This window comes from Xenia sp. Carnegie-2017, unplaced genomic scaffold (genome assembly GCF_021976095.1).
Source record: "Xenia sp. Carnegie-2017 unplaced genomic scaffold, XeniaSp_v1 HiC_scaffold_16, whole genome shotgun sequence".
In the NCBI taxonomy this organism is placed as follows: domain Eukaryota; kingdom Metazoa; phylum Cnidaria; class Anthozoa; order Malacalcyonacea; family Xeniidae; genus Xenia; species Xenia sp. Carnegie-2017.
This window is the reverse complement of record NW_025813469.1, coordinates 11,367,002-11,391,073: the sequence shown is the minus strand read 5'-3', so window position 1 is coordinate 11,391,073 and position 24,072 is coordinate 11,367,002. Positions and strand designations below refer to the sequence as shown.

At 36.0% G+C, this 24,072-nt stretch overlaps 1 protein-coding gene across 1 annotated transcript; it reads left to right on the top strand.

The window, feature by feature from the left end:
- Nucleotides 1-496: 496 nt before the first annotated feature.
- On the top strand, nucleotides 497-23,941 carry LOC124436486 (1-phosphatidylinositol 4,5-bisphosphate phosphodiesterase gamma-1-like). The gene is made up of 38 exons (XM_046986413.1): nucleotides 497-829; nucleotides 2,494-2,643; nucleotides 2,985-3,078; nucleotides 3,161-3,208; nucleotides 4,347-4,428; nucleotides 5,086-5,166; nucleotides 5,936-5,970; nucleotides 6,049-6,100; nucleotides 6,776-6,871; nucleotides 7,443-7,558; nucleotides 8,234-8,319; nucleotides 8,429-8,549; nucleotides 9,852-9,937; nucleotides 10,029-10,111; nucleotides 10,729-10,792; nucleotides 11,196-11,263; nucleotides 11,813-11,935; nucleotides 12,362-12,393; nucleotides 13,267-13,392; nucleotides 13,567-13,744; nucleotides 13,813-13,835; nucleotides 13,910-14,026; nucleotides 14,768-14,924; nucleotides 15,505-15,525; nucleotides 15,595-15,657; nucleotides 15,770-15,873; nucleotides 16,156-16,255; nucleotides 16,333-16,402; nucleotides 16,717-16,808; nucleotides 18,032-18,185; nucleotides 18,773-18,985; nucleotides 19,528-19,573; nucleotides 20,308-20,413; nucleotides 20,485-20,599; nucleotides 20,686-20,844; nucleotides 21,308-21,396; nucleotides 22,073-22,293; nucleotides 23,093-23,941. The coding sequence occupies exons 1-38, from the start codon at nucleotides 661-663 to the stop codon at nucleotides 23,142-23,144; spliced, it is 3,792 nt and encodes a 1,263-aa protein (XP_046842369.1). The 5' UTR covers nucleotides 497-660; the 3' UTR covers nucleotides 23,145-23,941.
- Nucleotides 23,942-24,072: the final 131 nt, after the last annotated feature.

Here is a 24,072-nt window from a genome sequence, read left to right as displayed (position 1 = left end):
AAGAAATTAGAGTTTGATCTATTGATGAATTGAAAAGCTAATTTAAATTCTTTATCTTTGTCAAAAAGAAAGTAATCCTTCCCGGAATATTTATCACGCATTTTTATCACATCTGTTTCAAAAAACTGAAACATAGTCAAGACTAAACATACATTTTCTGAGCACAATAAATAACCTAGTTTGGGTTGTTTATCAAAGAGAGGTGTTAAAAAAAATGCACCCTTTAAGGGGGCGTTTATTTGATACGAGGCGTTATTGTATTATTTACGGTATGTTCGTAAAATGCCAAATTTTTATGCAAAGCAAAGTGATACAGGCAACAAAACTTTATGCGCAATACAATGCAGTGTATACACACGTTATATTTACTATACAAGCTGTACAAGGCAAAATAAACAACGACTATGTGGCTCGCAGTAGGTGTAATTAACCTCTATTTAATAAACAAAACAGTCTATAATACAATCTACTTCCGGTCAGCTGATAAAATTTTCTTTTCCGTACACACTAACAAAGCTTTCGTATACTTGGCCAGTTTTAAGAAAAATCAACGCGAAGATGATGGACTTTAGTCGGGGAAGAAATGAAACTACAGGCTATAACAATACAGGACTTTCCGGCTAAGTGTTTTGTGATATTTGAAACGTGAAGAGTTTTGGAATGGCGGCCAATGATCATGAGATAGGGACAGTTATCACTTCTCTAAAGGAAGGCACAACTATGACCAAATTTATCTCTGGTAAGAAACCAGAGACTCGGACCTTCGTGCTGAAGTTAGACGAGTTTCAAATTGGTCTGTGCAAAAACAATGGCAAGGAAGAGTCCACTGGTAAGTTCGTCCTAAGTTTACAGATTTTCAAATTACTTGAGTTCGAAGACTGTTTGTTCTGCTCTCCATTCTTGTCATTAAGTCTGTGATTGTATGCAAATCGTCGGTATAAAATATGTAACGGGAAATGTGGAAGTTCTTTTTAAATGCTCGCTTGAAATACGCAATTAAACGAGACTCTTTCACTCTCCCTTTCTCAATAAAATGTCGATCATTTTCCCCGAAATTTTTCAACATCCAAGTGTTACATTCGTTAAATTTTAACGAAGCAATTACCAAATACCTTAAAGTCTACCTCAGACATATAAGGCATGCTTGCTATGTGTAAACAATCTTCGAATGACTTGATATTGGCAATTTGGCATGTAGATTTGCAAGCAGGAAGAAGAAACACAATAGTGTTACATTATCGAGTCAGGTGAATGAATTCTTTCTCTACATGCAGATGCTGTTCATGAAAGGTTATTTAAATGGCCTGCTTTATGTAAATGAACAACACACCCACATATCTTTGAAAAAAGTAGGAAGTTTGGAGTATTTGACATTGAGCTACCTGCTATGTTGTTGACAGCAGGGGGGAGGTGTGAGTATGAAATTGTTCAATTCCATGTGATAGACCTAACACAAATACAACCTTTGCAAACAGCATGTTTTTAGTTGTTGCAAGTGTGCGAGGCATGAAATTTGTTTTAACCGATGATTTTAACTCCCTTCTGTTGGAATTGTATTTATCTTCATTCACAGTTTGTCGTCAAATGCTTGTGGTAGATCAATCTGTTATACCTAGTTGCTCTTGTGCATAGCGTCATCTAAGCAATTTACATGTAGTTGTGACTTACCTGGCACGTAGCAGGCTAGCAGGCATCTCTTTTCATTAACGTTTGTGATATAGCAACTAGATTTAGAATTGAACTCCATGGCAAGGTGTTGGGAAAGTTGCTTGCCAGCTGATAATCTTGTGAGATTAAGATCAAAATCAATAATCAAAGGCTTGTTTCAAATGCTGAACATTACAACAAGTGGCAAATACATTTGAAACAAAAGACAACAAGGAATTTTATCTCATTTTTCTTTGTATTTAATGCATTCAGCACATGTGCAACTAGATTTTTGAAACAGGCCTAACCGCTGGGTTTTCATTGTATGAATTTAATTTATAAAACAGACACAATGAATTACCTGTGCTGATTGGTCTAGATCTGTGTTTGCATTAGCCTGTGCTGATTGGTCTAGATCTGTGTTTGCATTAGCCTGTGCTGATTGGTCTAGATCTGTGTTTGCATTAGCCTGTACTGATTGGTCTAGATCTGTGTTTGCATTAGCCTGTGCTGATTGGTCTACATCTGTGTTTGCATTAGCCTGTGCAAAAAAATTAAAACATTAACTTTAAATTTGTCTGTTTCGCATTATTGTTATTTTATAAAAGAAATAAAAGATGCTTTTCATGTTTGCACTGATTTATGCAAACCACTGATTTATGTGTAACTCTCGACATTTGGTCTCGGGCTTGCATTGATCTGCTCTCAAGTTCCCCCAAAGATCTCCTCAGTTTGCATTTAAGCCTGTGCAAACACAGTAAACATCTTTTATTTTTTATTTGCTTTCTTACTTTTGCCATCAATGATAACATGTGAGGTCATTTCTAAACGTATGTTCTATTTTAGTGGATATTCAAGAAATAAAAGAGGTTCGCCGTGGCATCAGTAGCAAGGATTTTGATCACAATCCCGCATTTTCTAAAAAACTTGATCCAAACAGCTGTCTTGTGATTTTCTACGGCATGGAGTTCAAATTAAAAACATTAAGCTGTGCAGGTAATTATGGAGATGTTGTCTATTTAAAAAGTCATTGTCGTTAAAGATATTTTTAAAGTCATTCATTACAGATGTTTTCTAAAGAGATGGTGTTTATGGTGATGTCATAAACAGAGATGTATTGCTATTAAATAAGGTTTTGTCTATTGAGAGGTTATCAAGAAGACGAATTTGTTTTTAGAAGTGTCTTTTCTTGAGACGATGTCAAATTTAAATATGAGTTTTGGCTACAGAGATGTTTTCAATAGAGATGTTATCTGTCGAGATTTTTAAAGAAATGTTGTTAATCAACAGCTCCATTTTGAGATGTGTCTATTAATATTATGATAAAAACATTTCAGCTCAGAACAACAAAGAAAGAGAGTATTGGGTCATTGGTTTGATCTTTTTAATGTATGAAAATCCTTACATATCACAACCAAATCTGATTTACAGGTAATTTGATGATTTATTTTGACCATATTTCTATGTCATTTGCTTCAGAGAGACAATACCTCATAAATTTTATTTCTTTCAGATGGTTGCTGAAGGAATGGAGTTTACTGACTTCTTCAATCAAGAAAGAGTAAGAAAAAATATTTTTTGGAGAGGGGTCGGGAGGGAGGGGACTGGCATCCATTGCAATACGACATCTCTGGCGAACTTTTTTCAGTAAGAAAGTTGAAACACGCGGACATTTTTATATTTTACAAGGCCTTTAAGATTCTATATTCGTTCAACTGAACGCGTTTGTTTTGATTTACTTACCGAAATTTTCATCAAGCTTGCAAACGTGAAGAGCGCAGTGACGTAGCCTGCTCGCAGGTTAGATCGTTTCATGTAGATCTGCGTCATTATTATCTTCTTTAGAAATCTATTGTTTTAACATCGAGTGAACGTCGAAACATTTTTCCGGCACGAGCAAACTGGCCGACTGGCTTCGTCACTAAACGAGCAACCAGACTCTAATTAAAACAGGATGAAAACATACTTTACAATTAGTAAAATAGAGACTTTGTCGTTGGGACAGATCTAAAAATGGTTTTAATGTTTGCAATTGCCATGGTGGCTGACCATAATTACTTAAGAGTTCTAAAAAGAACTGTTTTAAAGATAAAAGACATTATGCATTTCGGCAGATTACTCATCAGATGTCAACGTCTGCTAAATGACAACCTAAAATCAATCAAAATTTATACTAACAAGAAAGTTAACGTCATTTCCAAATTGGCAGGTGATGCTTAAAACAGGGATGATAATGACGTAATGCCCTTTCGTTGGCAGAGGACGAGATTTGTCAACTTTTGTCAGCCACTAAAATTTCATAACACTCAAAGTCAGCTGTCACATATCTACATGACCGTATAATGTTTAAAATGTCTTAGAATTTTGACGTCATTTTGTTGTTTTGACGTTTCTTATATATTTTATCATATTTTACTCTTAAAGTCACCGTATAATGTTTAAAATGTCTTAGAATTTTGACGTCATTTTGTTCTTTTGACGTTTCTTATTTATTTTATCATATTTTACTCTTAAAGTCACCGTATAATGTTTAAAATGTCTTAGAATTTTAACGTCATTTTGTTCTTTTGACATTTCTTATTTATTCTATCATATTTTACTCTTAAAGTCACCGTATAATGTTTACAATGTCTTAGAATTTTGACGTCATTTTCTTCTTTTGACGTTTCTTATTTATTTATCATATTTTACTTATAAAGGATAACCATGAAAGAAGTCAAACAATTCCTTCAAAGAGCCAACATTAAAATGAATAACGCTCGCGTTCGTGAACTCTTCCAGGTGTGTTGGACGTTTATTTTTTCTCTTTCGTTATAATAAATTTTCGAAGCAAGTTTTTAGTTAAACAAGTTGATGTATTTTCAAGTATGGATTTTAACGTTTTGCTCGAGAACTGTGAGAAGCTTCACTATTTGTTGAGGTTTTCGGTTCACTGTATTTTAATCGTCTTGTCTACTGTGAACTATGTTGTTATATATTAAACTGCAGTTCTAGATTCTTTCATATTTTAATATCATAGATAATAACATCACGTTGTTGTGATGTACTCAGGTATAGTTACAAGATAATCATTGTCTCCATTGTTCTACTTACTGAACCACAAGATTAACTGTGAATAATGTTGATATTTTAAAACACAGTTCTAGTTTCATTTTTATATCTTAATGGTGTAATAGAAAATAACATCACGTTGTTTTGATGTACTCAGGTATGGTAATAAGATAATCATTGTCTTCAATATTCTACCAACTGAACTAAAAGATAAACTATGGATTATGAGTATAATACAAAACACAGTTCTAGTTTCATTTTTATATCTTAATGGTGTAATAGAAAATAACATCACGTTGTTTTGATACAAATTGTGCAATATTACTTCTGCTGCAATATTAAATCGATCGTCTCATTCACGGTCTTACATGACGTTTCTATTACCAGGATGTTGATACAAAGAGACTGGGGCACATCAATTTTGACGGTTTTCGCTATTTATACAATGTTTTGATGTATCAACGAGAGGTGAAGTCTATAATGTTAAACATCAATATTTGTAAAACATGACGTCCAACAAAAGCTTAATACTACCTGAAATTTATGATTCAATACAGCCACGGCGGCAGATTGATAATTTGAGGGCTCATATTCACTTACGCATCCTTTGCTTTCTTAAGTTCTCTTGAGAAAAACAATTGCTCAACATAAAATTCTAACCATAGCTTTTGAGTAACGAATAGTAATTTATTTATTGTAACGTTTCGTCTTTACTATAAATTATGATAATTTAAATAATTTACTACGCATTTCTTAGTCGATTGTTCTGCTTAGAATTTCATGTTGAGAAATTGTTTTTTCAATACGTATCGGATTCCAGTCCTGAAAGTCACCTGCTATTATTACGTTGTTGTAAATGTACATAGATCGTCCAGGTTGGGATAGTCAAAATTGTCTCTGAAGATGACTACCGCTAAGGTTGTCGAAACGTCAGTCAACAAAAACAAAAACAGTCCTTCTCAGGACTATACCAACCTATACGATCTACATTTACAAACATGTAACAATACTCCTGGGTTCAAACCATTTACTTTATTATTACGTTCTATTGAAATCAATCGTGATTACGGATATCAACACATAAATATTTGAGTATAGCCTCATCTCAATTATAATTTTGGCGCCGTCCCTGTAATATCACGTGACTAAATATAATTTTATTAGCTTAGCAGACCCATATTTGGCCTTGATGATCCCGGCAGACGTGTAGTTGATCTAGTGTTTCTTATTTATATAGATTGCTTCGAACTTCTACAGCTTTAGGAATCAAAGGTGGCTAGTTCTTTTTGCATTTCTTCGCATTGGAAATTGTCACATTTTTAAAACTCTCCATCGAAATCTCCTTTACAGAAATCAAATTCACTTAGAACAATTTCAGCGATTTCTTTTGGAGGAACAGAAGGTAGCACGATAATGGTTTTGTTTGTTTCATTTGAAAATAGCGCGAATCTCTACCCATAATCCCCTCTTTTCAAGCCCACTGCGATTGTGAACCTCCACTCATTCTACAAAAAGCTCATCTGCATATATGCCATTTACGTATTTTTCACTATGTAAGCAACTTCAGTTTTGATAGTTCAGCCACCTGCAAATAATTCTTGACATTTGTAATTTGTTTACAAATTATTCCTGGTATTTTGTAATTTTGACGTCTATCGGCTACAAATAACAGCTTCTGCAATTGTAAGAACTCGAATGAACCGCCTGGAAAGGACACATTAGCCGAGTTTTGTAATGTTTTACATCGAATATTCTTATTTCTACGTGTTTCAATTAGTTGAGGTAATTAACAGGAAATTGTTAAATTTACTTTTCGCATGATGACCAGAATTATTGAGGCCTCTGTTAGCGTTGTCTTCTGCTTTGCATGATAACAGCAAACTTTACCTTGATAATTTTGAATATCACGCTCAACCTCATCTGATAATTATTTAATTTTCAAAATCGTATAATGTCCATATATCACTAAAGTATAATGTAGTACATAGGCTACATTACCACTACACCTCCCCGTGTATAAACACGTGACAAGCTTACGAATTTACGAAGCTCAGTTGTTTCGTGTTGCTTGCTTTAGGAAAATATTGCTCAGGATATTAGTAAGGTGAAGGAATACATGTCGAAATGTTTGGGCGTTGAAACGAGGGAGCATCCTTTTTTTAGTATGAACCAAGTAAGTAGCTACACTTAGAAAAAATTAGTAGGCTGCTCTATGTTAAGCGGGGGCTGTTGAGATGTAAGAAATTTTTTATTTGCTGGGGCGGAGGGGAGAAGGCGGGAGATCGGAGCAGTGTCTGTCCATTTTTCCGTTAGAGGTTTTTGGATATGGAAGACAAAGCTAAAATGTTCAACTGCGTGGCATTCATGGATGACGATTGTAAAAATTTTTTACTAGATTTTATATGATGACTCCCACCTGTTTTACATGGTTGCAAAGTTTAGGACCGGGGGGGAGTGTTTCAGCTCAACCGACCGAATCTGTTACAAAAATTTGCTGATCTGACTGCTGCGAATATCCTTGAAAACTGTGAACTATTTATACTTTGCAAAAATTTCTAAAACCATAGAACAAATGTTTTAGGCTGTGGGAAAAACTTTATCTTGGTTCTTTCCACCCCCCACCCCTACACCCCCACAGCGCAGGAACTGCTCGGACGAAGTTCCTCTCTTCCATCTCATGAAATAATCAATTCTATCTCAGTGTCTTGAACTTTGTCATTTTCTTTCTTGTTATTTTTCTCCAGTTTATCGATTATTTATTTTCACGAAGCAATTGTGTATTGGACGGTACGAGTGTCGAAGTTTACCAAGACATGACTAAACCATTGAGTCACTACTGGATTGCATCTTCCCACAACACGTATGTTATAAAAATACCTGAGAAATTGTGTTGAGAAAATACTCGAGAAATGACGTAATGTATTTCGTTTTGTAAAAATATTTCTCTCATGGGCCTCTCAATTATTTTAGTAGGACATCATTGGCGGCTCTGGGATTAGCTCAAAATAAGTTATTGAAGCTCGTTTTCAATTCAAAATGCTTTTTTAAAAACGACGCTGTTGGTTAGAAATTCGTAAATAAATTTTTAATGTTTTTAGAAATTTAGTTTCATCTTCGTTAGTTAACTAACAGACCTCTCATGGAAACTAGCGATGTTTCGAATGCGAGTAGTGTTTCTAAATTGGATGAATCAGACAGTAGCTATGAACACAAACTACTTGGCGCTTAAGATTTATCATTTATGTAGCGTATTGTACTTCATTGTACTTAATTGTTCTTTGAACCAATCGCAAACCGTGATCAAATAAGTAGAAACGGACCCGAGTCGTCGCTACTCTGCATGCACCATAGTCTAGACACTGGTGCATTTCTTTTTTTTTGAAACAAGCGTTTTTCTCACTTAACTGTATCAACATCTGTGTGTTAAAAACAACAATGTTTTCTAATGTTTTTTTTTGCTTTTTCATAACATAGGTTCATCATGCTCTTGTTAGTCGAATTGTTTTAAAATATTCTTGCCAACATTTCAACCTAGATATCTGACTGGTGACCAGTTTTCAAGCGAGTCATCGGTCGAAGCCTACGTGAGATGCCTGCGAATGGGTTGTCGTTGCATCGAATGTAAGACGCTTGTAAATCCCAGCTCTCGACCACGCGGGGCTGTTAATGGATGTTGATGTATAGTGATGGATATTGATGTATATTGATGGATATTTATTACCATTATTAGTGGATTGCTGGGATGGACCGGATAACCAACCCGTTATTTATCACGGATTCACCCTCACATCAAAAATTAAATTTGTCGATGTCGTGAAAGCCATCAAGGAAAATGCATTTGTCGCTTCTGAGTAAGTTTGTATTACTGTGTAAGGTTATGGATCACTGGGTATTTTTATGGATCACTGTGTAGGTTTATGTATCATTGAATATGTTTAATATTTCAATGTTCTACCAACTGAACCACAAGATGAAATATGGATTATGAGTATAATACAAAACACAGTTCTAGTTTCATTTTTATATCTTAATGTTGTAATAGAAAATAACATCACGTTGTTTTGATACAAATTGCGCAATATTACTTTTGCTGCAAAATAAACTCTCATAAGTATATTCTCATCAGAGAATATAATTAATATTATTATTACGACTGATTGCCCCTGTGGGCTTGGAAGTTCAACAGGTAGAGCGGCTGACTACTATCCCGAAAGTGCGAGTTCAAATCTCGTCCAAATCACATGTTTTTCATGTGCATATAAATAAACCGTGTTAGGAATAATTTTAAGAGTATGTTTATGTATCATTGAATAAGTGTGTGGATCACTGTGTAAGTTTAAACCATTAAAGGTAGTTTTTTTGAAGAATTTATGACTCGAAAATGTACCATATTCTTGTTTATCATTCGTCATTGTTCTTGTTTTCCACGAAGCCCGTGGATTCTTTCGTTTATGATGCATTAAACAGTAAATGAGAGAGTCAGATTTTAAAACATATCAACGAATCAAAAATGTATAAACATGCTCAATGTTAGCTTAAACTATAAATCAAAAACGTGGAAGTTGTTTGGATGTTTGCAGTATCTTTAGGTGTTTTAGTTTATTTTATGAAAAGTAGACGTGTGGACGAAAAAGCTTGAAAACAAGTATCTTGTTCGTGGAATAACTTTTGCTTAAAGTGTCACGTGTTAACATTTTGGCGGGAGATTTTCGGCGACTGCCACGTTTTTTTTGTGGTATTTTAATACAAATATCAGCCCAGGGGGTAGTCAGAGAGAGTGTCGTCACGTCATACGTCTGCACTTACGATTATTGATACCCGCCCTTCGCTGCTATTTGACATATTGGTATTTAGCTAGATATATATACAGATAATATTAAGGCTGCTCGACAATTGTGGTGTGATTCTACTCGTTGCCACGCATGCTCGGACACTTTAAGACTGACCGAGCCATTAGATATAGTTCGTTGTTGCCAAAACTATAAAACTCAAAATCGGTGCTATGAACTCGAACAGTGGGTCAAGAACAGCGGCGCATGCTCAGATTATTACTCCCATAAATTGTGACTGAGGGAAGCTGGTTCTCTTTGAGCAGTGCCAGGAAATCCAGTTACTGTTGCTCGCTCAATGGTTTTTATGGTTTTATTTTTTAGCTATCCTCTAATTTTATCCATTGAAAACCACTGCAGTTTACTGCAACAAAACATTATGGCAAAGACTTTCACAGATATTTTTGGCGGTAGGTACATCAGCATTGTGTTTGCCGTAGTACATACCTCAATGGAAAGTTGAAGTAATTGCTCGTTATCTTTGTCTTTTTTTTTTCGTAGATATGTTACTGTGTTTTCCGTTAGATCCTAATGAAGAATGCTTACCATCGCCCGAACAGTTAAAACATAAAATCTTAATAAAGGTGAGTTTTCGACGTTCGTAAAGTTTGCGATGTTCATGTCATTGGTGTAGCCAATCCGCAAATTTGGTCGTGCTTTGTAAATTTCGGATCATTGACATTATTCATTTCTTTTTACAATGAGTGAACGCAAAAATATTTACATTACATGAAGTGCGAGTCATGAAAAACCTTGTGGGTTGCCTACGCCCTTCGTTCTTGTTAAATGCGACTTTTCAAAAGTCCAGTTTATTGTTCCATAGTTGAATTTGCAATAGTCTGTGAAAATTTATCTGAGCTCAGTCAATTAAATCAGTTAAAGAGAATTTGCAAGTCAATCATCGATACATGTTAGAGTAAAAACTAACACTTTTTTTAAACTTATCTGATGTTTTTCGTGTTTGCAAAGGCTTATGCAAATGACGGAGACGTTTGAGAGAACTCGCGAACTTCGATTTCGGGCTTGCACTGATCTGCTCTCGAGTTCTTCCAAAACAGTATCAATCTTTTATTTCTTAAGTGAAAACTGCGCGAGTCATGTTGTTTTGTCAAATACCTAACCCAACCCTGATTCCAACATTTGTAGTTTTATTCAATTTAATTTGTAATTCGATTTCTTTTCGAACAAAATTTTATTTCAGCACAAGAAATTACCCACTGATGCTGACGTAGACGATATGGTAAACATTGAACGTGATTTCACTTGTAAGTAGGTCAGGCTTTTTTGATGAAGTACACATGATAATTTCATCTTTTCTTCTTTATCTATGCAAGGTTTAGTCGACGGCATATAGAACTACTACACTCTGATTTCTCTTTTTCTTCTTTATTAATCTTTCCTCATTGTGCAGTTATCATGAATGCAAAGTTTAGTCGAAGGAATATAGAACTACTACACTCTGATTTCATCTTTTCTTCTCTATATTAAATTTTCTTCATTATATACAGTTTTTATAAATACGAGTTTTTGTAGAGAGTTTGCCGCAGAATTTATAACTTCTTGTAAAATATTTATCGTAAAGTACTTTCGTTTGTGTAGAAAATACTAAATTAATTTTAACAGTATGAAATAGACACTTGTCGTGACTCTTGTTATTATCGATTTTAGTCATGGAAGATGAACTGAGTAATTCGACGAAGAATGGTATTTTATACCTCGAAGATGAAATGGATAAAGTATGAAAGAATATTTTGTAGTTTGAATTGAGCAGATGATGCTTTTTTTTCAGAATTCTCTATTGCTTTTAGTAAGCTAACACAGGAATGCTTAGGTGACGAGACTGTACAGTACCCATGATGTCATCGTACCTTTATATAAACGTTTACAACCCAATGACCTAGAACCCAGTCTACTAGATAACTGACTCCGCCGATATTGTATAGTAATGAGTGAGGCAAGCCGCCATCTTGAAAAGTGGCAAAACTGATAATATTTACGACTAATATCTGCTTTTCCTGTGTTGATATAGAGTGGCAAAATTGATAGTCTAGGTTTAATTCTTTAAATGTTTGATAGGATGGTTTTTTAAACTTTGTTTTCTCTTCTTTTTCATTTTGAGTTTTGCTTTTTGCCACCTTTCAAGATGGCGTCCTTGCCTCACCTTGACGCGGTTGTTAGACATCTAGAGGACTGGGTTCTAAGTCATTGTTACAACCTGACTTGATAACCATGTTTTCTATGAATTGTTTAACAAAGTATTTTTGTGTGTTTGCTTTGTACAACAGGTATGGAATAAACATTTCTTCGTGTTGTATAAAAACCGTCTATTTTGGACGGGAGAGACTAAGTCCGAAGACGACGATGAGCCTGAACAAGACGGACAGTGGGACGGGCCACTCACATCAGAGGTAATAATCAAAATAAACCGATTTTTCGACCATATTATTTTCGACTTTATTTGGCCACAATCGTCATATCCTATATTTTCCTAACTTTAGTATTTATTTGATAGTTTATTACTCGTCAATCACTTAGTTCGAGATTTTTTGAATTTCTGTTCCGAAGATAAATTTGCTTAGTTTTGTCTTCAGTATAGCTGTTGGTGATACTGGCAGGGACTGCAATCAAACCTGACATCTAGCCACATTTCACCTTTCCCACCTCTCTATTCCCACTCACTACAATTCAAATTGACTGTTGTTATAGCAGTAGAAAAGTCAATCATTTGCAGTCACTCCAACCTTCCTTCTGAGAACTACACATCTTTAGTGTTTATATTATACTTTTATCGTTGAGTTTGATATAAATCCAGCTAATTGTTCTGATTTGTTTAGTCTTCGAGAGACGAACTACACTACGGTGAACGGTAAGCAATCGCTTTACATTATTAATTGGTCATGCGGTTCAAATTTTTCTGTTCTTTACTGCTCGCTCGTACTACGATAACAATAGAATTGCAAGGAGAAATAAATGAATAACAACAATGCTCTGAAATTTACATCACAGGACCGAACTTAAGCCTGGTTCACACTAGTCGTAAGAGCCGGGAAAATCGTAGTGTTTTATCATATGCGACCATCCCAGTAATTTATTGATAAGTGTAAACATGGAGAATACCAGATCCCAGATAATCCGCGTCAGATTCGTAAATATCGGGAAAATAGGAATTGTTTCTATTTGATTACGATGTCCCAGTTAAACTGCGCCAATTGGGAACTCGTACGACAAATTACGACAAGTGTGAACATGAAATCCGACTAGAATTCGACACTCGCGACTTTCAAAATGGCGGATGACCAAGGAGTGGAATTGCGTGCTTCTTTAAAAAATCTTTTCAGTTGCTACAAAGTCTCAAAACGGCGATCCAAGTATCTACAACCCTAGCAGTGCTCAGTTCAAAGACAACAACATAAAAATCAATGCATGAATAGAAATCGTATCCCTTCTTTTGAACAATAGCTAACAGCAAAGGAACTTGTCTATGCCACACGAAACCTCTATTTACAGCAGCCATGTTTAAAGTTTTTTACTGTGCGTAATATGCAAGTGTGAACGTTTCGGTGTTATACATCCCTGACAAATCTTTTATCTATCAGTGTAAATACGTCGCCGATACATACGACTAATGTGAACCAGGCTTTATAATAGCTGGTTTCGCTATTGATTAAACCATCAATGTGTTGAAAGTTTATCGAGCTTCGAGAATACATATTGAATATATTTTTGATGTATTGTCTAGTTGGTTTCATCAACGTATCGGCAGAGAAGCGGCTGCCAAACTAATGCGTCAATACAACAAAGGAAACGGATCTTTTCTGGTTCGCGAGTCTCAAGCTTTTGTTGGAGATTTTAGCATCACGTTTTGGTTGGTATCTTGAATTAAGCGATAGTATTTTGTCGTCCCTTGCCTTGCTTGTATATCCCGGTGTTTTTGTTGTTGTTGTCAAATGTTCCCCGCGCACGTGCAGTTTTCCCGCGCATAGGCAGTTTTCCCGCGCATGGGCAGGTAAATTTAACTGTGAACTTCGTTTGTTTGCAGGCGAAATGGCGAAGTTCAGCATTGCCGTATTAAAAGCAAACAAGAGAACGGTCAGGCGAAGTACTATCTTGTGGAACCGGTCACTTTCGACAGTCTCTTCAGTTTGGTCAATTACTATCAAGTAAAACCGCTCAGAACACCGCAGTTTGAAATCACATTAACAGAACCCATAGCCCAGGTGCGCTTAGCCTCTTTTCCTGCTCGTCTTTCTTGACTTATTTTAATTTAAACTTTTATTTTTTGTAGCCGAATGCGCATTTGGAGAAAGAGTGAGTTGATTTGCCCAATCTTTTGATGTTCTTCTTTACCGAACACATAGTTGGAATGATATCATCTTTTTTAGATGGTTTCACGCCAATTTACAGCGAGCCGAAGCGGAGAATATGTTGAAGAGGGCCCCGAGCGATGGATCATTTCTTGTGAGGAAGAAAACAGACTCTGAATTTGCTGTTTCTTTCAAGTATGTTATGGCCCAGAATACAAACATACAAAAATTGATCTCCAGCGATGAAATCTTTAATTTTTGTATCACTGATTTTCGTGTAAGGGCTATACGCTGTTGATTCGTCATTCTGCCAGGAAACCGATAAATGCAATTTATTATATGGCAAGCGCCACTTCCGGCAAAATGGCGCGCTTTGATTGGCTCAGAAACATTTTTGCCGGTTCATTATTTTCCCGTAATCGACCACGGTCCAAAACGCGTAATTTTACAGTCAAATGACAAACCTTCGTAAAGCAAAACGCAAAAAAAAAACGAAACAAAAAAACATTTACGACTGTGAGTCGAAGGAAAAACACTCGGAAAACAGTGTAACTATCCGGAAAATACAATCTGAAACGATTTCTTTTTTACTGACAAAAACTAGAAAAGTATAAAGCAACGCGTCGAGAAAGAAAGAAGGCTTCGTTTCAGGTCAAATAATGCTATATAATAAACCTCGCTTTCTCGGTCTTTACTGAGAAATATTGGACCTATGTCTTTTTGACCAAACCTCGCCAGGACTTGGTCTGTATAAAAAGTAAAGACCTCGCGCTCGGTTATTAAGGGCTTAGTATGAAGGCTTGTTTTCAATAGTTGTCAATAACAAATTTTCGCGGGAAAATTTGTTTTTAAAATTTGCAGCTAGTACGTGAAATACTTTATTTAGGCCTACGCATTAATCTTTACTTATTTTGATTTTTTCTCTGTCTGTTTCAGAGCTGAAGGTAAAATCAAACATTGCAAGATATATCGTGAAGGAAGACTGTACACCATTGGTACAGCACAGTTCGAGAGTCTAATAGAGCTCGTTGAATTCTACGAAAAGCATCCTCTTTACAGAAAGATAAAATTGAAGCATCCAATCAACGAAGAGGTAGATCATTGTGATTATGTCGATACTCGCCTCGCTTTTGTTGATATCTGTTGCAATGTAGTTTAACCCTGATTGGCCCAACTGCGCTCACGTGATACAAACTACATGCAGTTTATCTTGCGCAGTATACAAACCACGACTATAAAGTTGGATGCCTCGCTTCGTAAATTAATACTGGCAAATTGTACAAAACAGACTTATAAATTGCTATTGTTTAGAGAAATGGCATTCCAGCGCGTTTATTTAGTCCTTTTATTGATATTTTCTATGTTTGTCCAATTCTTATGAAACTTAAACAAAAGATTTCTAAAGAACTAAGTTGTGATTATATTCCAAAATAGACATATATGATAGGACTCCAACTTATAAACAGACTATGCAATTGCTAAACAGACAACTAATCTTTTATTTCCTTTTCTGCTATCGTACTAACACACTTAGTCGTCTATAGGAACGTTGATCATGGTTCTGCTACTAGCTAGCTACGTCTACAAGACTTGCTTCGTTATGCAAAAATTCAATCTTTTTGCGAACGATTTGTGTTTTATAGAATATTGAAAAAACTCTTATCTCACTATAGGTTCTACGGCGCATTGGAATTGTAAGTATGAAGAAGTTTCATGGTTGAAAAGAAATATTTTGAGTTGACTCGTTTTTTTCACGATAACAGATGCCGGACCATGATGCTGTTGATCCATCTGAAGTTTACTTAGATCCACGATTTAACACTAAGGTTGATTACTCTCATTATTTTAACGTCTTTCGTTGTTCTTTTATGGTGTATTGACTGTGTATGTAGTAAATGAAATGAAAGTTATTTTGAAAGTGTTTTTCTACACTTTCAGCCCGTATGTCGTGCCTTGTGGGATTATCAAGCCCAGAGCAACGATGAAATGAGCTTTTGCAAAGGGGCGTTCATTACTAATGTCATCAAAGAAGATGGTGGATGGTATGAAAGATTGTAGTTCTGTTTTTAGCTTGTCTTTTTCAGCATGGGCGCCTTTGTTGCTCAATTCGCTTTTATTGAAAAATATCAAAAGATATTTATCAAATTCTACAGATTAAAAGCATTCTTAGTGTATTAACAATTGACTTGATGTGATGCCATTGACTTCAAATGACATCATGTGCAATTCCTCTGATGACATCATCATCGTCGTCTTTCAAACCTTTCACTTGTACCTTGTGTTCATTGGCTAAAATTTTACATGGCATTGTATGTACTTTTAAGGTGGCGTGGGGATTTCGGGGAATACCAGGGGGCATGGTTTCCCTCCAATTTTTGCGAGGAAATCAATGTGATGGTGGAACCGGCAAAAGACTTTAGCGATGTAAGATTAGCTAGCTTGTGTTTTATTCAAACGATCTACTTCATCTTGAATCTTTTTGTTTTGTTCTACTCCGATAGGACCAGGACGTCAAGAAGGTGTTGGGGGATCTTCAAAAAGGCTCTATGGATATCAGGGGATGTAATATCGGTAATTTGTTCATGTCCGTTTTCATTTCAGGGGCTCATTCAGTGCCTTAGAGGCTCCGTTAAATCTGTTGTAGACACGATGCTGTGAAAAGTATGATGTAATAAAATAGGTTTTCAAGGAATAATGCTTTTTAAAGGATTCTTCCGTAAAGACTATATTTACGACATGCGTGGCTGCAATTGAGTGCAATTGTAGAACTTCTCCCTCCCCCCCCCCCGCCGCCCTTATTGTAGCTTAGGGCTTTGATCCGTACGCTTTTTAAATACAACCCCCCTGTACTGACCTCATATTTTGTGTCATAATGTATTTTTCAGAACAGCTTCCACCTCGTGGTGGCCTCAAATGTATATTCTCGATTCAATCAAATAATCAACCTCCGCTCGAAGTTGCAGCAGAAACGCCCGAGGTATGAAGAAGTGTCTTTGTAGGCAGTTAGTACTTTGTGTTGTGCCAATATGTTGTCCTTGCTTGCCACACGTACGCGTTCGAACCTATTTTTATAGCTTAAGGGTATTATTGTTTTAAATTATGTTGCGAATGCAAAGTTTGCAAACAGTCGCATAATATTTGAGAGAAAAGCCAAGAATACAAGATACCTTGACAAGAGAATTAAAATTTTTGCTGACAAGTGAATATGAAACTAGGCTTTCTTCGAATGGTTTAATCTACCCGATGCGAGTATCGTAAACATTATTTTTTGTAATCGACAGGTTATTGGCGCTGTTTTTTCTTAGGTCGTTTCCCCCACGAGTGTCACTGATAAAACGAATAGTCAAACACGATTTTCTTTAATAATATAATATACAAATATATATACAAAGTGTATTACAATGTGCCCTCCCGGCTATCACCATAGTAAAATGGTGACTCCTGCACTTGGGACACAGGACGTACGGTTACACATTGTATGGATTGTATTGTAGAGTCACCAGAGCGCTCAAACCTATATAGGTGAGCAATGCATAAAGCGAATGCGGTGAACGTCTCTTTATGAGACTCCCTACGCAATCCGAGAGCGCTCAAACTGCGCAAGCGCAGTGAGCGTAATATACAAAGTGTATAACAATGTGCCCTCCCGGCTATCACCATAGTAAAATGGTGACTCCTGCACTTGGGACACAGGACGTACGGTTACACATTGTATGGATTGTATTATAGAGTCACCAGAGCGCTCAAACCTATATAGGTGAGCAATGCATAAAGCGAATGCGGTGAACGTCTCTTTATGAGATTCCCTACGCAATCCGAGAGCGCTCAAACTGCGCAAGCGCAGTGAGCGTAATGTCCAAAATTACTTGTACATCAATAGCAGCAGTTTTGAGAATAACAGTCGATGTGTAGCATGGACAAAATATCGTCCCAATCGCTCAGCTAAATCTACGCCATATTGTAATTGAGTGGTCCCAAGAATCGGGAGTGCAAAATCAAAAACCGGCTTCAATTTCATACGTAGAAGCTCTATCCAGGTACTAATTTTTAAGATCAGTGTATCTTACAGATTTATCGTAATCGGCATTGAATGTCTTTCATAAACTTTTGTAAATTTTTGTAAATTTTACAATGAGGAAGGTCTTTATTTTAAAATAACATGAAAATCAACCAACATATTGACGACTTTATTGTTAACAGGAAATGTCGTCTTGGGTACATTGTATAAAGGACGCCATGATTTTAGCTGAAGAACGCGAGGAAAGAGTTCGAACTGCGATCAGGGAAAACAAGATCGATAAAGCTCTTTCTGATTTGGTCGTATATCTTCAGACTGTTCCTTTTCATCTCGAGAGTAAGTTAAAAATTTATATTTCGGGGGGGGGGGATAATTTCACATAACAGTAAATCACTGAATTCTTTTTAGGGGGTGAGGTTGCTTTAATACAGATGTACATTACTGAATTCATGCCGGGGGGAGGGGGGGTAGAATTCTACAATATAACAGTTATCTATTGAATACCTATTGGTGTGTGTGTGTAGACGGGGGGTCGTAATGCTTTGAATAGTTGTAGATAACTGAATTTAAATCAGGGGGTGCTTTAATATGACAGTAAATCACTTATTTCTTATCAGGGGTGTGATATTGCTTTAATGTAGCTGTACATTACAGAATTCATGTCGTTGGTTGGTGTGTTGCAATCCTTTAATATTGAAAATTGCTGAATTTATCAGGGGGGGGTTGTAATGGTTCAATATAGTTGTACGTCACTGATTTCATATCAGATAAGGTGCTTTAGTCTAACAGTAAATTACTGAATAATTTGGGGGAACGATCGAAGTTTGGGAATTTTCTATCAACCTCCTATCGAAATGTAGCTTCCTAAGAAATTTTCCCACTGTTGTATCGCAACAATCATTTTATGTTTCTCATCGTTACAGAAAAAGGAAAACATTATGAAATGTCGTCGTTTCCCGAAACGAAGGTGGATAAGTTCACGAATCAAAAGAATTCTCAGAAATTCGTCCAATATAATTTACACCAGTTTAGCCGCGTGTATCCCAAGGGGACTCGGGTAGACTCTTCAAATTACGACCCGACGCCCATGTGGAATTGTGGGGTGCAAATGGCTGCGCTAAATTATCAGACACCTGGTAATGTATAAATCTTTGAACTGAATTTATAACTGGGGACGGCTGCACCTTATCCATTGGAGAGTAAAATTTCCAATCTTTTAAAAAAGATGTTTACATTTTTTTTGGAACAAAGAAATTTTGTAACTTAGAAGCGATATCTCATTTCAGCGATTGCTCAGTTCAAATCTTATAGTTTTCCTTTTCAAGAGCTTTAAACATTCAAAAAATGAGCTATCCTGTGGACAGTGTTATTCGGCCTTTATGCTACTGGCCCGTGGATGGTTATACGTAGATAGAGATGCGTATATATGTACGAAGCCATATTTTACCATCAGACATGCGTGTCTGAAGGTAAAGTCCTCGCTATAGCTTACTGTTTTTAACAAATTTGCTATTGGCCGCACGGCGAAGGACTGGGACTCGCTGTCTTGCCAGCTTTCAATGTTAAACGGGAAGTAGCACTCCAGTTTTACTCAGCTCAGTAGTATGAATCTATCCATACTGTGAAGTTACGGTAGCAGGGTGGGATTTGACTGTTCTCTTGAATGTTGAAATTTCAGATCGAGCAATGCAAATAAATCATGGAAAATTTCTCGACAATGGATGGTATGTGTGTGTGCTTTTAATGATATCTTCATTTACGTAAAGATTACCCCTAAAATTTGCTCTGCCTCTTTACTGTTTTGCTCACGGGACGTCACAGAACCTTCTTTTACTCGCTTCTAAAATGTTTAATTACTCATGAAAATTTATTGCATGCATAATTTCAAGCAAATTTGGTCAATAATGGTGAAAATGGATGCAAGTAAAGAATATAGTATAAAACAAACTCCGAAAAAGCAAGGCATCTTGAGACTGCAAAATATGCATCAAAACAAGACGAGAAGTGAACTGTAAATTTTCGACTTTAATTCAAAGTCATCCTCAGACAGAATGATATTTAAAACCATACATACACATCTATATTTACAACGCATGAATTAAAGTAAACGGAAGTAAGCAATAGAAATTAAATAGTGTGATATTTACAAAGGCAGAGTTCAAAGAGGTGTATGGTGAGGAATATAGTCATTGGAAAACGACTGACCGTAAATTCTTTATTTGACTTATCACTAGAAATGTGTTATCTTATCACTAGAATATTCTTGTTAAAAAATAGTTCATTACAGTTTTTGAAGGTCTTTTAATTTTGACGATAAAAAATTTCTTTTCGTGTGTGCCATTTTGACGAGTAAATACGGTGCGCGTTTTTGTTCATGAATTTCTGCTGTCAAATCTGAGTAAACGTACAAGATAGTTAGTTTAACTTGTAAAATTTCTTTTTTCTTTATGCTCCTTAGCTGTGGCTATATTCTCAAACCAGACTGTGCTAGAATCCCAGAATTCGATCCGTTTGATAAGACGACAATATCGAGTGACATTAAACCTTTAATTATCAAGCTCACAGTAAGTATTTATTCGAATATTCAAGCCTCTCAATTTGCTAGAAAATATATATTCATTTTCTTCACTTTTAGTTCATCGGGGCCCGACACTTGCCGAAGGTTGGCCGAGGTATAAGTTCACCTTTCGTTGAAGTCGAGTTGATCGGCGCAAGTTACGATAACTATAAATACAAGACTGGTACAAAATGTAAGTCTTTTGCCGATTTTTCATGTTTTCATTTTCTTACCAACAAAATGAGATCGTTGTGGAAATTTTTGTGTGTTTTGTTGCAGCCGATAATGGCCTCAATCCTGTCTGGAGTGATGCCATCGAAATGGCCGTCCTCTGTCCCCCCCTGGCGTACATCAGGTTTGCTGTTTACGATGAAGATATGTTTGGGGATCCAAACTTTATTGCCCAAGCTGTTTATCCACTTTCGAATCTTAAAAACGGTAAATATTCTTTTGGTATACTGTGTTTTATGATTGAAGTGATTATAACGATAACATGATTTTTAATGCTATCGAAGTATCTTACAAAAATTTTTGTGTGAACTAGGAATGTTTGAGACCCAAATTCTAGTTTCTTTCATAACTTTATTATCATAGATAATAACATCACGTTGTTGTTATGTACTCAGGTATAGTTACAAGATAATCATTGTCTTCAATGTTCTACCAACTGAACAACAAGGCCAACTGTGGACTAGATGATATTTTAAAACACAGTTCTAGTTTCTTTCATATCTTAATATCATACAGAATATGTCACGTTGATATGATGTACTAAGGTACAATAACAAGATAATTTTTGTGCCAGTAGTTTCATCACGCTAATTAGTGTGAAAAGATATCTTTCATTTATCCGTCGGGTTCAATGACACAATAAAATATTCAATAACAATGTTTTCTTAAGGTTATAGATCCGTTCCATTAAAGAATTCCTTCAGCGAAGAGTATGAACAATGCGCGTTGTTGATTCACTTGGACATCACTTATGCTGGGGTGAGAATATTTTTATCAATAATTTGTTCTTTAGTGTTTGTTTCACATTTATTTTACTTTTTGGATTTTTAGCGCTAACTACTATTTTATACAACTGCTTGGGTAAATTGAACTACTTTTCAATTGCAATATAGTTAAAAGTACCCAAGAGCCTTTTACAATCGGCCCCAAGATAAGAATTCTGTGTTGTGTTTTCTACGATACGCGAAATTCATTCCCAATGTCGGCCATAGACTAGTGTAATAAGATTAAGTATAAGGGTTAGCAATGAACGATGTTTAGGGCTGTTTACATGATTTCCGGCTAACCAGGATTCAGTGAGGCGTGGAATGATTTCGAGGCATTGAAAAAAGGCAAAACTTTAAGCGTAAAAATTACAACTGTTAAGAGCCGCAAGTCATTCCTGCTGAAATTCATAAATTATGCCAAATTGATTGTTGCAATTTTAAATGTTTTGCGTAGTTATTAAATCAGAATATAAATTTCTCGGGAAGATTTATCTGATGACGAGTATTGTATCGTTTCCATCTGCCAAAATCACTTAACGCTTGGCTGAATCCCGGCTACCCGGGCTCACGTAACCAACTCTTTAATTGTAACAGAACGCAATTTTAACCTAACCTGACTGCATATGATTGTTGAACTTCGTGTAACATAAAGTATTGTGTTTCCTCAGGGAGAGGAAGAGACTCTGTATACATCTATTGCTGACTTACGTGACCGTATTGCGGAGATTTCATCACAGATGCACGAAGAAGCTGTGGAGATCACACGTGCTAGTAATGATGGTCTTGGTCCACCTGTGGAGGCGGGCATCCATAAAATGCAAACTTTGGACGCTCAACTGAGAGAAAAACAAGAGGAACTGCAATTACTCATTCAGAAACGCGGATCTTCGTAAGTTAGAAAATTTCTATCTTATTGTCCTTTCAATTGACATAATGTCCCTTGTTGTCCTTTTCTATCTCCATCTATCCATTGCGGTTACATAATGATATCCTTGTTGTCCTTTCTATCTCCATCAATTCATAGCGGTTAAATAATGATATCTTTGTTGTCCTTTTCTATCTCCATCAATTCATAGCGGTTAAATAATGATATCTTTGTTGTCCTTTTCTATCTCCATCAATTCATAGCGGTTAAATAATGATATCTTTGTTGTCCTTTTCTATCTCCATCAATTCATAGCGGTTAAATAATGATATCTTTGTTGTCCTTTTCTATCTCCATCAATTCATAGCGGTTAAATAATGATATCTTTGTTGTCCTTTTCTATCTCCATCAATTCATAGCGGTTAAATAATGATATCTTTGTTGTCCTTTTCTATCTCCATCAATTCATAGCGGTTAAATAATGATATCTTTGTTGTCCTTTTCTATCTCCATCAATTCATAGCGGTTACATAATGATATCCTTCTTGTCCTTTTCTATCTCCATCAATCCATAACGGTTACATAATGATATCCTTTTCGTCCTTTTCTATCTCCATCAATCCGTAGCGGTTACATAATGATATCCTTGTTGTCCTTTTCTATCTCCATCAATCCATAACGGTTACATAATTATATCTTTGTTGTCCTTTTCTATCTCCATAAATTCATAGCGGTTACATAATTATATCTTTGTTGTCCTTTTGCTCACCTCCTATTTACAAGAAAAGTTGAAGTTTTGTTTCATTTCTATAATTGTTTCTAGGAACAATGCTTCAAGACAACACGTACACCAGTCAACGTCAACGGATGTGTAATTCTTCCCAACACCGCTCAATGTATGGCTTCATTCCCCGAAATTTCTGAGAGAAAATTCTCTTTCACAGCGTAATCTAGTCGCACTCACTTTTCTTCCTTCTAGCGATATGATATTTTACAAGAAATGTGCGGAACGCATATTGATAATGTATTATAATTTATCATCATTTGTCTTCAACTGGTCAGGGTTTCGAATTTTCTGCGTTTCAAACGTTTCAACGTCACGTTTTTGTCGCACGGATAGTGCAATTTTCAACTGGTAAACCCTCCGTTTGCTCAGGAATATTTAAACATCTTTATTGACAGGTTTTTGTCATGTGTTTGACATGTTTATTCCATTGTACTTGGATAAAATGCTGTAGAAATTGAGAATTACGTGTGCATGAACTAAGGGAGTTACAAAAATTGATCTTCGACTTGATGTCATAAGAAAGCAATCACTCAAACTTAGCAATGGCACTTGTTTCAAGTTCGAACAAACATTGCGTTTGTCAGTTGAGAAACGTGCACTTTTGTTTGACAAGCGTGACGTTTGACACGTTGAGAAAGTGCAGTAATTCGTGCCGCTGACCAGTTGAACGCAAATGATAGTGGCTTCGCCTAATCGTATTGCCTTTATAAGACATAGAGACAAGGAAGTAGATCCTAAGATATTGCAGCAAATGACTTCGTTTCTATCTTTCCTGTCTAAACGCTTTTTATTTTCTTCCTCACAAAATACAATGGACGCTGTGACTTCAATTATTGCTCGAACATTCATGCTGTTCCTCAGTCATTAAACTGTCTTTGAAACATAGAATTTTGGCACCGTTTTCTTGTGGGTGTAAACTAAGACCAAAGTGGTCTAGAATTTTCGTTTGAACCGTAAAAAGAAGAGTTTTAACAGCCGCTCTGATTACTTCTAGCAGTTTATTACCAAAGATACAT